The following is a 14,180-nucleotide window of genomic DNA, read 5'->3' on the forward strand; positions in this document are numbered from 1 at the left end:
GGTGTTCGGTACGGACCCAGAACTTTACTGTTCGGGGTTTGCCCATCTCTAGTAAGTGGTGCCTCTTGCTTAATGGTGTTGCAGCCTCTGTGGCCCTTCATAAAAGGGGTGTATATACTGACAGACCATGTGACAGATTGCTCACAGTCGGACTTCCTTTCACTAAGCATGTGACTTCTGAATGCAATTGCTTGCACTAGAAATTTTTAGAGGCTTCATTGCAAATGGGGTGAATAGATATGCACATGCCAATTTTTAGTTATTTGAGACGATAAATTTCATTTGTCTATATTTTTCTCTCTTCACCAACTTAGGCTATTTAGTACTGATGCATCAAAGACAAATCGGATTACAAAAATATTTAAACAGTTTGTAATGTAACAAAGTAGGTAAAAAGGGGATAAATACTTTCCCAATCCACTGCATATAAAATCGTCATATCCTAAAAAAGAAAATGAAACCAACAACAAAAGCAACATCTCCAGGTTATTTATTTTAAAAATAAGATTAGGAACTTGACCTAGAAAACCTTTTATTAAAAAAATATATATATATGTCTCCATATCCTCTAAAATGTGTGCACCTCCATGTAATGTTATGAAGTTCTTTGTAGCATCTCCATCTGCAAGCATGGTGGGGCCACATATCTCAGACTCCTTACTTCACAGATCCGACAATCTGTGTCGAGTCCATAAATGGACCTGGGAATGTCTCACTTCCCGCGGCAGAGGACAGTGTTTAGTACTCTTGATTTTATGCAGGACCACATTGCTGTGTGCCAGTTTGGATTTGGTACAACACTATCCATCACTGTCCTCTGCAAGAACTTCTTGTCTTGTCTGCCCAGAATTTTGGATAACAGAATCGAAGAATAAAGACCGGAACTAAAATGTAAAAACAAGAAAAACACAAGGTGAATTTTATAATGGGAATTCAGTACAACATACAGCTTAGTTCCCTTAAAACTTTATTTTTCATCTCCACCTTTCCAAACTTTTATTTTTTGGGGGGAACACGCAAAAAAAACCAAAAAAAAACAAAAACAGAATTCGATTTACCAATAATTCAATTTCTAAGAACCCTCCACGACAGTACCACAGGAGGATGAATCCGTACCCTAATGGGGACAGGAAACACAAAGAGATCAAATAGCCTCTCCCACACTCTCTCCCCAATGATTTTCTAGAGGCCCACCAAGGTATGAATGTTTCAAATATTTAACAACCGATTGAAGCAATACAAGAAAAAAACAAAAGGGTGGGAATTACCTCTGCTTACCGGTTCTGAGAACCTGAATTACCAGTAATTCTAATTCTATTTTTTCTAATCACCCTCCATGACCGCACCGCAGTAGAAATACCAATGAATATTGTCAGGGAAGAACAATAGTCTGGAGCACTTTTCTCCCAAAGGCCAAACCTTTAATGGACATCAAGTTTGGTCTATAATTTTTAGAGAAGGTGTGGACCAAGGACTAGGTAATGAAAGTAATGAAGGACCCCCACTACATACATCTAAGGAATTAAACTCCCTTTCGCTATCATTTGCTGGATTTTGCCAAAAGGAAGGAAGAACAATTTCCTGAGACCTGTGGAACTTAGAAGCCGCTTTGGACAAAAAAAGATGGGTCCAGACCGAAAATAACGCTGTCTTCTAGAACCTTCAGATAGGGATCTCTGATTGAAGGGGTCTGAAGTTCATTGACTCTCCTGGCTGTTGCAATTGCTTCCAGGAAGGTTGTTTTCCAGGATAGTTTACCTAGGTCTATTGAGGATATTGGTTCAAATGGAGGCAGTGTTAGCCCTGTAAGGATGATATTCAGATCCCAGGATGGGATTAGGCTGCTCAATCTAAGGCCCCTTTCACACTTCCATTTTTTACAATCAGTCACAATCCGTCAAAATGTTGAAAAGACGGATCCGGTGCAGATTGTAAAAAACGGTTGCACTGGATCCGTTTTTTTGACGGATCCGGAGCGTTTTCCAAGCGATCTGTAGCATCGCTTGGAAAACTGATTGACAGGTTGGTCACACTTGTCAAACATAGTGTTTGACAAGTGTGACCAACTTTTTGCTATTGATGCTGCCTATGCAGCATCAATAGTAAAAATATATAATGTTAAAAATAAGAAAAAAAAAAAATCTTGATATTCTCACCTTCCAGTGTTCCCGATGCTTGCGATGCTCCTGTTCCCAGTAATGCCTTGCGAGAATGACCCGATGACGTAGCTCAGTTTCAAAAGACGGCATCCGTCGCTGGATTCCTGCTTTTGACAGTCAGCGACGGATCCTGTGCCCATAGTCTTCCATTATAGCCAACGACGGACAGTGCAGGATCCGTCGCTGAGCGATTTTCCGACGTACAGAAAAAACGTTCCTCTGTGCTTTGTCTCCACCCGACAGACAGCAATTTTACGACGGATCCAGTGCACGACGGATTAAACGGAAGGCCATTCGTCACAATCCGTCGCTACTACAAGTCTATGAGAAAAAAACAGAACCAGCAGAAACATTTGCTGGATCCGTTTTTTGTTTTTTTTTTTCACAAAACGATGCATTGTGACGGAAAAAGAAAGACTGAAGTGTGAAAGAGGCCTAAGGCGTACACGGAAGGCTGCAGTCTTGAATCTCCTCAGGCTCACCCTGCGGATTTTGCTGCGGATCCGCAGTGTTTCCGCAGCTGCGGATCCGCAGCAGTTTCCCATGTGTTTACAGTACAATGTAAACCTATGGGAAACGTAATCCGCAGTACACATGCTGCGGAAAAAAACGTGCGGAAACGCAGCGGTTTACATTCCGCAGCATGTCAATTCTTTGTGCGGATTCCGCACCAGTTTTACACCTGCTCCATAATAGAAAACCGCAAGTGTAAAACCGCAGTGGAATCCGCACAAAAACCGCGGTAAATCCGCAGGACAAAAGCAGTGCTTTTGCCCTGCGGATTTATCAAATCCGCTGCGGAAAAATCCACAGTGGACCATTCTACGTGTGCACATACCCTTATCCAAAGATGATCAGTCAAGCGTTGATCAAAAAAGAGCTTATCGCCGAGGCCACATTAGCGTTTAGCATCTGATGTGAGGGCATCAGATGCAATATGCTAATGACCCTCAGCTCAAACTCTGCTGTGAGTGTGAGCCAAGTGGCATTGCACTGTGCTCAGATGCTCTCACATGAGAGAATCGCAGCACAGGTGCTGAGAAGACTGAGAAAATAATTTCTCCATCTCCTCCATTGTAGGCATCCGTGGTAATTGTACTGCACTAGGATGACATCAGAGTGCAATCAGATGTTTCACACACAACCATACACTTACATGGATGCGTGGGACCCGATAATCGGATGCAATCACTGCAGGCAGTGATTGTTTTCTCATACCAAATCGACATGAGAAAATAATTGCAGAGCTGAGTCGCCCCATAGAATAACACTGGTCCGAATGACATTTGATGTTTTGTATGTTCGTGTGAGCAAGCCCTAAGGCTAAAACCTAAACCTTGAAGGTTGCAGGGTTTTAGGCCTTTTTTCAGACCATCCTGTAAGAAATCTAGGATCTGGGCTATGTACGGATGAAGGGGGTCCAGAGGACTAGATCCACACCATGATACAAAGGTCTTCCACAACTTGCCATAAATGGCATTTGTTATCTCTTTCCTTGAAGGGTATGTATGCCTTTATCTGAGAGGCCCCTAACTTTTAGGAATGCAAACTGAAAAGTCAAGTAGCCAAACACATGTTTCCAGGTCTGAGTAGTAGATCGGATCAGAGCTCTGGAGACGGTAAGCCAAACCTCCGACTCCACAGTCCTGGATCGGATCCTGGTTAAGTAGGCTGCTGACTGGTGGGAGCATCAGAGGACCTTCTAACTTTAGGCTGTTCAAAGTCCCAAACCAGTTTTTCTTCAGTCATAAAAGGTGCTAACAAGACTGTTGTAACCCTCATGGTCCTTATCTTCTGTAGTGCCCTGGGCAAGACAAAATTTGGTAGAAATGCATATGTCAGGTCAAATTCCCAGGGGTGGGCAAAAGCATCCACCGCTATACAGGCATCGTCTGGATTTATGTAGAAGTTCTGATCTATCTTTGCACATTGATGGCCTACAAACAGATCTACTTCTGAATGGCCCAATGTTTTGGTCATCATTTGGAAAGTCCACAAATCTAGATTCCATTCGCCTGGATGTACACCCTTCCTACTTAGAAAGTCAGCTTGGACATTGGCGGAGCCATTTAGGTGGAGATCTGATAGAGATGTTCCTCTGCCCAAGAGAAAATTCATGTGAAGACTGACTTTAGATTTTCACACTTCATGCTCCCTGATGGCGGAGATGTGCTACTGTGGTCATGTCATCTAAATAAATGTTTATATTGGTACCCTGTACTATGGACGTTGCTGACCTGAGGGCCTCCTCTTCTGCCTTTAGCTCCCTGCAGGTGGCTGATTTATTGTGCCCAGATCCCCTGGAAAGAAGTTTGGGAGACCATAGCTCCCAATCCTCTTTTGCTGGCGTTCACTGTTATCATTGTCAGAGAACTCTGAATCCAGGAGACTCCTTTCTCTATATTCCTTGACTGAGCCAATAGGCGCAAGAGAGGACTTTACTTGATCGGGCTCAGGTACCTTATTGCTCAGGGAGTTTGGGGATCCATCACCGCTTGAAAGGATCTAGGTTTGTAAAACTCTGATATGGGCTTGGGACCAGGCCACCGCCTGAATGCATGATGTCATGGAACCCAGCTGACATCGCAAATCTTAAGGACACCGTACTCTGGCTCCGTTGGAAAGTTTGGCATCTCAGCTGAATTTATTTCGCTCTTAGTAAGAAAGATGTCTGTTTCCAAACGCCCACCAGGATACCTAGAAAGGTTATCTTGGTGGAAGGGGCCAAGTCTGATTTCTAAGGCTATGTGCACACATCGGGATTTCTGGCAGAAATTTTCCTGACAAAAACCGGACATTTCTGCCAGAAATCCGCATGCGTTTTTACCGCGTTTTTGACGTGTTTTATGTGCGTTTTTTTCCAAATGCATAGAATTGCGGGAAAAACATGGAAAATCCGCAAAATTAATGAACATGCTGCTTTTTTTTACCGCGATGCATTTTTTTTGCGGAAAAAAACGCACCATGTGCACAAAACATGCAGAATGCATTCTAAATGATAGGATGCATAATGTATGCGTTTTTTATCGCAAAAAAACCTGAACGTGTGCACATAGCCTAAGGGTTCACCAGCCTCCTTAGGAATGTCAATCTCAATAGTTCTCTGCAGGTGTTCCCTGAGCAGAGGGGCCAAGAGCAGGAAATCGTTGAGATAAAGAATGCAGGTGTCCTGCTTTCCTGACGAATGCTACTACCTCTGCCAAGATCTTTGTAAACACTCAAGGTGCTGATGATATCCTGATAGGCAGAACATTGAACTGGAAGTGTAATATCTGCCTTCCTTGGGTAACCTTGAATCTTTAGAACTTCTGGTAGGCTGGATGGATGGGAACATGATAATAGGCGTCTTGTAAGTCGGTGGTTGCCATGACGAAGTTCTCCCCTATCAGGGAGACTGTAGATTTTATAAACTCCATCTTGAACTTTCTATAGGTGATGTATTTGTACGGAGGCTTTAGGGTTATGATTATTCTGTAAACTCCTTTTCTTTTCTTACAAGGAATAGCTGGGAATAATGACCTCTGCCTCTTTATCTCTGTAACTGGAGAGATTACTCCCAAAGAGAGCAAATCCTGGAGACTGGACATCAGGGCATTTCGTAGTTCCTGGGAAGAAAAGGGAGTTACCTTCAGGCTCTGTGGAGGACAGGAGGAGAACTCTATTGTTACTGCTTCACTGAAGGATTTCAGAATCCACCGATTTGAACATATCGTCTGCCACTGGGGGAAGAATCCTGAGATCCGGGCCCCCTACCGTTCTGATGCCATTATTTATCCTGTAGCTGTTTCTGAGAAAGATGTTTCTGCCTAGTCACCCTTTGGGGTAACTCCATTGTCTGGATTTTACCTTCCCTCTGTTTTGAAGGGTCTGGATCTGTGGTGGAACAAAGGATTTTCTTCTGGGAATTTCTTTTTCGGAGGCCTTTTCTAGTAAATCATCCAGTGTTGGGCCGAACATGTCTTCTCCACAGAAGGGAATGGCCTCTTTGTGTTTCCTGTCCCTATTAGGGTGAGGAGCCATTCTCCTTTGGTGTTGCCTTGGAAGGTGATTAGAGAAAAACAAAAACTCTTCCACTATTTTAAATTGTTAAGAATTTACCTAAGTGTGTATAGCTATAGATCATGCTATGACCAAATATGTGGCATTACTGACTTAAGGTTTTACAAAATAAAATATTAAAAACTGTTTTTTAGTCCTTTTTTTTCTTTTTTTCCATCATATAAGAAAACGTCTTTATTTTTTGGTCTCATAAAGGGTCATTAGTTTTAGATTGGGTGGGCACTTCAGTTAGTGGGAGGAGAGCTGTAGAAAAAGGAAGGCAAGGTCCTCAAACACATTAGAGAATGGAATAGATGTTGGCTGAAAAAACATTAGTCTGACAGCCATTTACATTTTATTGGCACCTTAAAGGAATTGTCCGTATTTATCAAAAATTAGAAAAGTGAGTATGGACTTGGAAAAGCATAAGTAACTTCAAACCGCACCCCATCTGTGCCCAAAAGGCCCCTATACCCATCTTTGCTCTGTGTAAATAATAAAGCACCATAATCTTCACACCCATACAATGAATATGGCGGTAGTCACATGCTTATACCAACTGACTGCCTTTTTACTACAGCTAAGAAGTGACAAGCTACTTCTAGTTTTATAGTGTAAGCTTTTATAGACACAGTCATTTCAAATATGCGTTTTTCTCCAATAAAGGAACTTAAAAAGAAACAAAGTTCTATATGTTTTTATGTCTTTTTTCCCCCCCCACTTTTGCTGGTGTTATTCAAACCTATTCTTACACAGGGACAGGAGATCGCACATCATCTCTTTCCTGTCCCTGCAGCTTGCCATGTCCCTGCATCCCCCCCTCAACAGTGGCTGAAGTCAGACCTGGACATTTTAACAGGCTGTAACTCAGCCTGGATGGCAGAAGAGATGCTCAGCTTCAACATGAGATCAGAATTTAGTTGTCGCTTAGTCCAAGATGTCACTGATTAAAGGGATAGTGGAAGTGACAAAACCAGACACCTGCAGTTTTCACTTTAACTCTTGACATCTTGGGCTGGGTTGTGACTACAGTGGCAATCTTGGTCTCATTTTGAAGCTGAATCTCAACTTTAAAATGAGCCCTGGATCACTGCTGTAACTGCGATCCAGGCAGAGATGAGGTTATTCGTAATTAGGACAGATCTCATGAGTCTTGACTACAGAGTTGCTAGCCTGCAAGGATGTAGGAGATACCGCCTTGGCTGACAAAGTCCAGGACATTTATATAACTTGGTAGTGGATCTAGCAAGTGGAATCCTAACAGCATGTAATCTACCAATGTAGTGATTCTGCTCTTTCCCCACTCCCAGCGCTCATCATTTGTCAAGCCTCTCCAATGTGATTTGCATACTTGTGAACACGAGCTGACCAATTTCTTATACACTTCTCTCAACTCAAGGCTAGTTGTCCATGTGTGATCATTAGTATGCAAGTCATGTAAGCAGACAAGTCATGAGCGCCAAAAGTGTAGAAACAGAGCAGAATCCTATATAACACACTGTATTCAGTGTTTGGTCAGTGTGTTACATCAGTATCTGTAAGCCAAAACCAGGAGCGGAACAATCAGAGGAAAAGTATAATAGAAACACGTCACCACTTCTGCATTTATCACCCGCTCCTGGTTTTGGCTTACAAATACTGATGTAAAATACTGAGCAAATACTGAACCTGTGCCTTTGGACTCCCCGCCTAATTGTATACTGTAAGTGGCCTGAACAACCAGTTTAATTTTACAATATTTGACTACAAAGTGGACAGTAACTTTAAGCTATGCTCCCAGGATGATCATTTGGTGTTTTTCTAAAGCAGTGTCCTATCTCTGTGCAAAAAACAGAGAGTCTTAGGGTACCGTCACACCGTGCAATTACGATCGCTACGACGGCACGATCCGTGACGTCGCAGCGTCGTATGACTATCGCTCCAGCGTCGTAGACTGCGGTCACACTGTGCAATCACGGCGCTGGAGCGATGCCGAGGTTCGCTGGTAACCAGGGTAAACATCGGGTTACTAAGTGCAGGGCCGCGCTTAGTAACCCGATGTTTACCGTGGTTACCAGCGTAAAAGTAAAAAAAAAAAAAACGTACATACTCACCATCTGATGTCCGTCAGGTCCCTTGCAGTCTGCTTCCTGCTCTGACAGTGCCGGCCGTACACTGAGAGCAGAGCGCAGCGGTGACGTCACCGCTGTGATCTGCTCTCACTTTCCGGCCGGCGCTCACAGTCAGAGAGGGAAGCAGACTGCAAGGGACCTGACGGACATCAGATGGTGAGTATGTACGGTTTGTTTTTTTTAACTTTTATGCTGGTAACCACGGTAAACATCGGGTTACTAAGCGCGGCCCTGCGCTTAGTTACCCGATGTTTACCCTGGTTACCAGCGAACGCATCGCTGGATCGCTGTCACACACAACGATCCAGCGATGACAGCGGGAGATCCAGCGACGAAAGAAAGTTTCAAACGATCTGCTACGACGTACGATTCTCAGCAGGATCCCTGATCGCTGCTGCGTGTCAGACACTGCGATATCGTAACGATATCACTAGAACGTCACGAATCGTACCGTCGTAGCGTTCAAAATTGCACTGTGTGACAGTACCCTTACAGTTCCAGCAAAGCGGATGGGATTTATAAAAGTCTCATACCCACTGATTTTTTTTATGCAGCGAAAACTGACCCGCTGTGCCATTTTTAAATCAGAGATTTCATTCCCAAAACTAATTTCTCTGTAAATGTATCTCTTTCACAGACAAGTCTAGCAATACATTTACATAGCCAGGTGGTTCCTCTGTTTTTGAGAGATCATTGTTTGACTTGGTAGATCTGAAGCCTCTGTCACTCCAGCTCTATTGCCTGCCTACGTAACAGTTGCTTTGCCTGAAGTCACATGGCATAGAGGCAGCCAATCAAGTAAGAGGAGGTGGCGCTGGGTGGTGAATACACCTATAGTGACAGAGGCTTCAGATCTACAGATAGTTCCTCAGCCACTGTTGAAGATCAATACAAATACTGATTTCTCAGTAATGGAAGAATAGACTGGCCATGTCAAGGTTTAGCTGGATTGGTATTTGAAAGAGTTACACACATATATAAATATTCTGGAGAGTGAAATATTGCTGACAGATTCCCTTTAAGGTTTACTACACCAGGGTTCCCTATACAGTTATATGAAAAAGTTTGGGCACGCCTATTAATCTTAAGCTTAATGTTTTATAAAAATTGTTTTTTTTTGCAACAGCTATTTCAGTTTCATATATCTAATAACTGTTGGACACAGTAATGTTTCTGCCTTGAAATGAGGTTTATTGTACTAACAGAAAATGTGCAATCTGCATTCAAACAAAATTTGACAGGTGCATAAGTATGGGCACCTCACCAGAAAAGTGACATTAATATTTAGCAGATCTTCCTTTTGCAAAAATAACAGCCTCTTCCTGTAGCTTTTAATGAGTTCCTGGATCCTGGATGAAGGCATTTTGACTATTCCTCTTTACAAAACAATTCCAGTTCAGTTAAGTTTGATGGTCGCCGAGCATGGACAGCCCTCTTCAAATGATCCCACAGATGTTCAATGATATTCAGGTCTGGGGACTGGGATGGCCATTCCAGAACAGTGTAATTGTTCCTCTGCATGAATGCCTGAGTAGATTTGGATCGGTGTTTTGGATCATTGTCTTGCTGAAAGATCCATCCCCTGCGTAACTTCAACTTTGTCACTGATTCATGAACATTATTGTCAAGAATCTGCTGATACTGAGAGGAACTCATGCGTCCCTCAACTTCCAACAAGATTCCCGGTGCCGGCATTGGCCACACAGACCCAAAGCATGATGGAACCTCCACCAAATTTTACTGTGGGTAGCAAGTGTTTTTCTTGGAATGCTGTGTTTTTTTGCCGCCATGCATAACGCCTTTTTGTATGACCAAACAACTCAATCTTGGTTTCATCAGTCCACAGGACCTTCTTCCAAAAAGAAATTGGCTTCTCCAAATGTGCTTTTGCATACCTCAGCCGACTCTGTTTGTGGCGTGCTTGCAGAAACGGCTTCTTTCGCATCACTCTCCCATACAGTTTCTCCTTGTGCAAAGTGCGTTGTATAGTTGACCGATGCACAGTGACACCATCTGCAGCAAGTTGATGCTGCAGCTCTCTGGAGGTGGTCTGAGGATTGTCCTTGCCTGATCTCACCATTCTTCTTCTCTGCCTTTCTGATGTTTTTCTTGGCCTGCCACTTCTGGCCTTACCAAGAACTGTACCTGTGTTCTTCCATTTCCTTACTATGTTCCTCACAGTGGAAATTGACAGGTTAAATCTCTGAACCAGCTTTTTGGATCCTTCCCCTGAACAACTATGTTGAATAATCTTTGTTTTCAGATCATTTGACAGTTGTTTTGAGGAGCCCATGATGCCACTCTTCAGAGGAGATTCAAACAGGAGAACAACTTGCAAGTGGCCACTTTAAGTAGCTTTTCTCATGATTGCATACACCTAGCTGTGAAGTTCAAAGCTCAATGAGGTTACAAAAACAAAAAAAGGGCTTTAGTAAGTCAGTAAAAAGTAAGTAGGAGTATTTAAAACAAGAAAATGACAAGGGTGCCCATACTTATGCACCTGTCAAATTTTGTTTGAATGCAGATTGCACATTTCCTGTTAGTACAATAAACCTCATTTCAAGGCAGAAACATTACTGTGTCCAACAGTTATTAGATATATGAAACTGAAATAGCTGTTGCAAAAAAAAACAATTTTTATAAAACATTAAGCTTAAGATTAATAGGGGTGCCCAAACTTTTTCATATAACTGTATTCTAGCGCTGATTCAGGAGACTGAGATGAGTTGAGACATTGTTGGAAGAGATTCGGGCAGGGAGACAGAATCCTATAAGAAGGATGGCTTCCAGTTCCAGGTCTCCTTACCCTTTTATTAGGTGGTGTCCCAGGTATCTCCCGTTCCTGATCATCATCACTTCCTGAAGATAAGGTTTGCTCTTCTTGTACAGGGATGGGATGATTGAATGTTGGACTACGGGGTGGCGAAGAAGCTCCTGCTAAGGTAGTTTCCATGGCGATCATGTAGTCAAGGTCATCCCCCAGAAAATCATCATCGTTTGGTAAGCAAGGTCTGATAAAGCAATTAAAGAAGTCCATCAGTAATAAACAACTCCAGCCATATCTTTCTGCCTTGTACTCCGTAGACGTTTATGTGAATGGAATGGGGGAGATAAGGGAGGATGGGGCAAGTGACAAGAGGGAACGGCAGATGGTGACAGAACGAACCTTCAGTTCATACCTGTGTCACCTTCAGGACTGAATGAACAGCTTGGGCTGCAATTACCCTTCCCAACTGCAAAGGGAATAGGTCACCCAGTTTTTACTACCCCATCCGAGAGAAGCATAATGTAAAGACAGATCCTTATTCCAGCGATGTGTCACTTACTGGGCTGCTGGTTGTAGTTTTAATGAGCAGGAGATAATCACTGCAGGACTAGTAAACCTGCTCCCATGTAAGCCTCCATATTCATAAACTCTGTATAACCCTCCTCTTGGCACTGATTGGCAGCTTTCTGCCTATGCAGTGTACACAGAAAGCTGCCAAACAAAGATGTGAGCGGGGTTGTATAGAGCTCAGCAATCAGAAAACTGCTAGATCTGCTGCAAATAAAACTGTGATTTTATCAAAATAACAATAATAATTTTATTTCTATAGCGCTGACATATTCTGCAGCACTTTACTTTTTAGAGGGGACTTGTACAGACAATAAAAGACATTACAGAATAGCAATAATCACATAAATCCACAGATACCAAGAGGAGAGAGGGCCCTGCTCACAAGCTTACAATCTATGAGGAAATAAGAAAGACAGGAAAGGTGGATGGTAACAATTGCTTGTATTGTATGGTCCAGCCACTCCATGGCTTCCAGATCTATACCAACTGGTGGGATTTGGCTCCTGAAGCGCCAAGGGTTTAGGGAGAAAACACAAGGAGTTCAGTTTGGGATAGAAGGAGGACATGATATTGGAGAAGGCAGTAATACAATCACTGATGTTTTGTAATAATGCAGGCGTGATGTCAGGAGATGTGTATAATTGGGTATCATCAGCATAGAGATGGTACTGGAAACCAAATCTGCTAATTGTTTGTCTAATAGGGGCAGTATACAAAGAAGAGGAGGGGGCCTAGGACTGATCCTTGAGGAACCTCAACAGTAAGGGGAAGGTGAGAGGAGGAGGAGCCAGCAAAAGATACAGTGAAGGAGCGGTCAGAGAGATAGGAGGAGAACCAGGAGAGAACGGTGTCCTTGAGGCCGATGGAGTGGAGCATAGTGAGGAGGAGCTGGTGATCTACAGCGTCGGATGCTGCAAAGAGATCCAGGAGAATCAGAAGGGAGCAATGACCTTTGGATTTAGTGGTTATTAGATCATTAGAGACTTTAGTGAGGGCCGTTTCAGTGGAGTGTAAAGAGCGGAAACCAGATTGTAAGGGGTCAAGAAGAGAGTTATCTGATAGCCGGATAAGACGGGAGACGACCAGGCGTTCGAGGAGTTTGGAGATGAAGGGGAGATAAGAGACACGTCTATAGTTAGCGGCACAGTTTTGGTCGGGGGATGGTTTTTTTAAGTAGTGGATGTATGATGGCATGCTTAAATGAGGAGGAAAGGATACCAGAAGAGAGAGAGGTAGAGTATTTTTGTTAGGTGGGAGGTGAAAGAAGGAGAGAGGGACTGGAGGAGATGTGACGGAATGGAGTCACTGCAAGTGGTCGGGCGAGAAGATGCAAGGAGCCTGATCACTTCTTCTTCTGTGACTGGTTCAAAGTCAGAGAGTGAGCTAGATGCAGTGGGGGAGGCAGGACCGTGAATGGTATGAGGGGATTGGGAGATAATTTCCTGTCGGATGTGGTAAATTTTTTTCTTTGAAGTAATTGGCCAGATCATCAGCACGTCCGTGGTTGAGGCCTGCACTCTTGGGTTGAGTAGGGAATGAAAAGTGTCAAAGAGAAGTTTATGGTTATTGGACAGTGAGGTGATGAGGGTGTTGAAATAGGTTTGTTTGGACAGGTGAAGGGCAGAGTTGTATGTTTTAAGCATAAACTTATAGTGGATGAAATCTTCCGCAGACTGGATTTTCTCCACAGATGTTCGGCGCACCTGGAGCACCGCTGTAGGAAACATGTTTGCAGCATGTGCCAGGGTTGTCGCCGTCTGTGCCGAGTTGTTCTATGAATAGGAGGTGCAGCATCATCCAGGACACTTTGCAGGGTTTCGTTATAATGTTTCAATGCAGAGTCAGGACATGAGAGGGAGGAGATTGGGGCCAATGATGACTGCAAATCATTCACAATTTTTTGGTTGTTAACGGCACGTATATTTCTATAAGTGTGGAAAGTGGTGGTGTCCTGAGTGGGATGACAGTTCTTGACAGAAAATGAAAGAAGGTTGTGGTCAGAGAGCGGGAGAGGGGAGTTAGTAAAATTATGCAGAGCAAAGCCGGGAGAGGACCAGGTCGAGGGAGTTTCCGTCTTCATGAGTAGGAGAGTTAGTATGCTGCGAAAGGCCAAAGGAGGAGGTTAGAGATAAAAGATGAGTGGCAGATGGGGAGAGGGGAAAAGCAATGGGGATGTTGAAATCACCCATGATGAGGGTGGGGATGTCACAGGAGAGAAAATGTGGAAGCCAGGTGGCAAAGTGTTCCAGGAACTGACGGGAGGGGCCCAGAGGACGATACACCACCGCCACTTGCATGGAGAAGGAGAGGTAGAGTCTGACAGCGTGAACCTCAAAAGAAGGGAAGATAAGTGAGGGTACCTGAGGGATAACCTGAACGGTACATTTAGGTGATAGGAGCAAACCAACGCCTCCACCTGGTCTGCTTCAAAATGACAGCAGGCTAATCAGTAAGTGATACATTGCTGGAATCAGGGCTCTCTGTCCCTACATTATGCTGCTCTCAGATCGTGTAACAAAAACCTAGTGACAAATT

General features: G+C 43.5%; 1 protein-coding gene across 1 annotated transcript in view; it reads right to left on the reverse strand.

Moving 5' to 3' along the window:
* Positions 1 to 473: 473 nt before the first annotated feature.
* RAD9A (RAD9 checkpoint clamp component A) overlaps positions 474 to 14,180 on the reverse strand; it is a 34,084-nt gene continuing 20,377 nt past the window's right edge. Inside the window, exons 10-11 of the mRNA XM_077251147.1 lie at positions 11,115 to 11,319; positions 474 to 884 (exon numbers count right to left, since the gene is read on the reverse strand). Of these exons, the coding sequence (XP_077107262.1) occupies positions 801 to 884; positions 11,115 to 11,319 (289 nt within the window). The 3' untranslated portion in view covers positions 474 to 800. The remainder of the gene's footprint in view (positions 885 to 11,114; positions 11,320 to 14,180) is intronic.

This window comes from Ranitomeya variabilis, chromosome 4 (genome assembly GCF_051348905.1).
Source record: "Ranitomeya variabilis isolate aRanVar5 chromosome 4, aRanVar5.hap1, whole genome shotgun sequence".
In the NCBI taxonomy this organism is placed as follows: Eukaryota; Metazoa; Chordata; class Amphibia; order Anura; family Dendrobatidae; genus Ranitomeya; species Ranitomeya variabilis.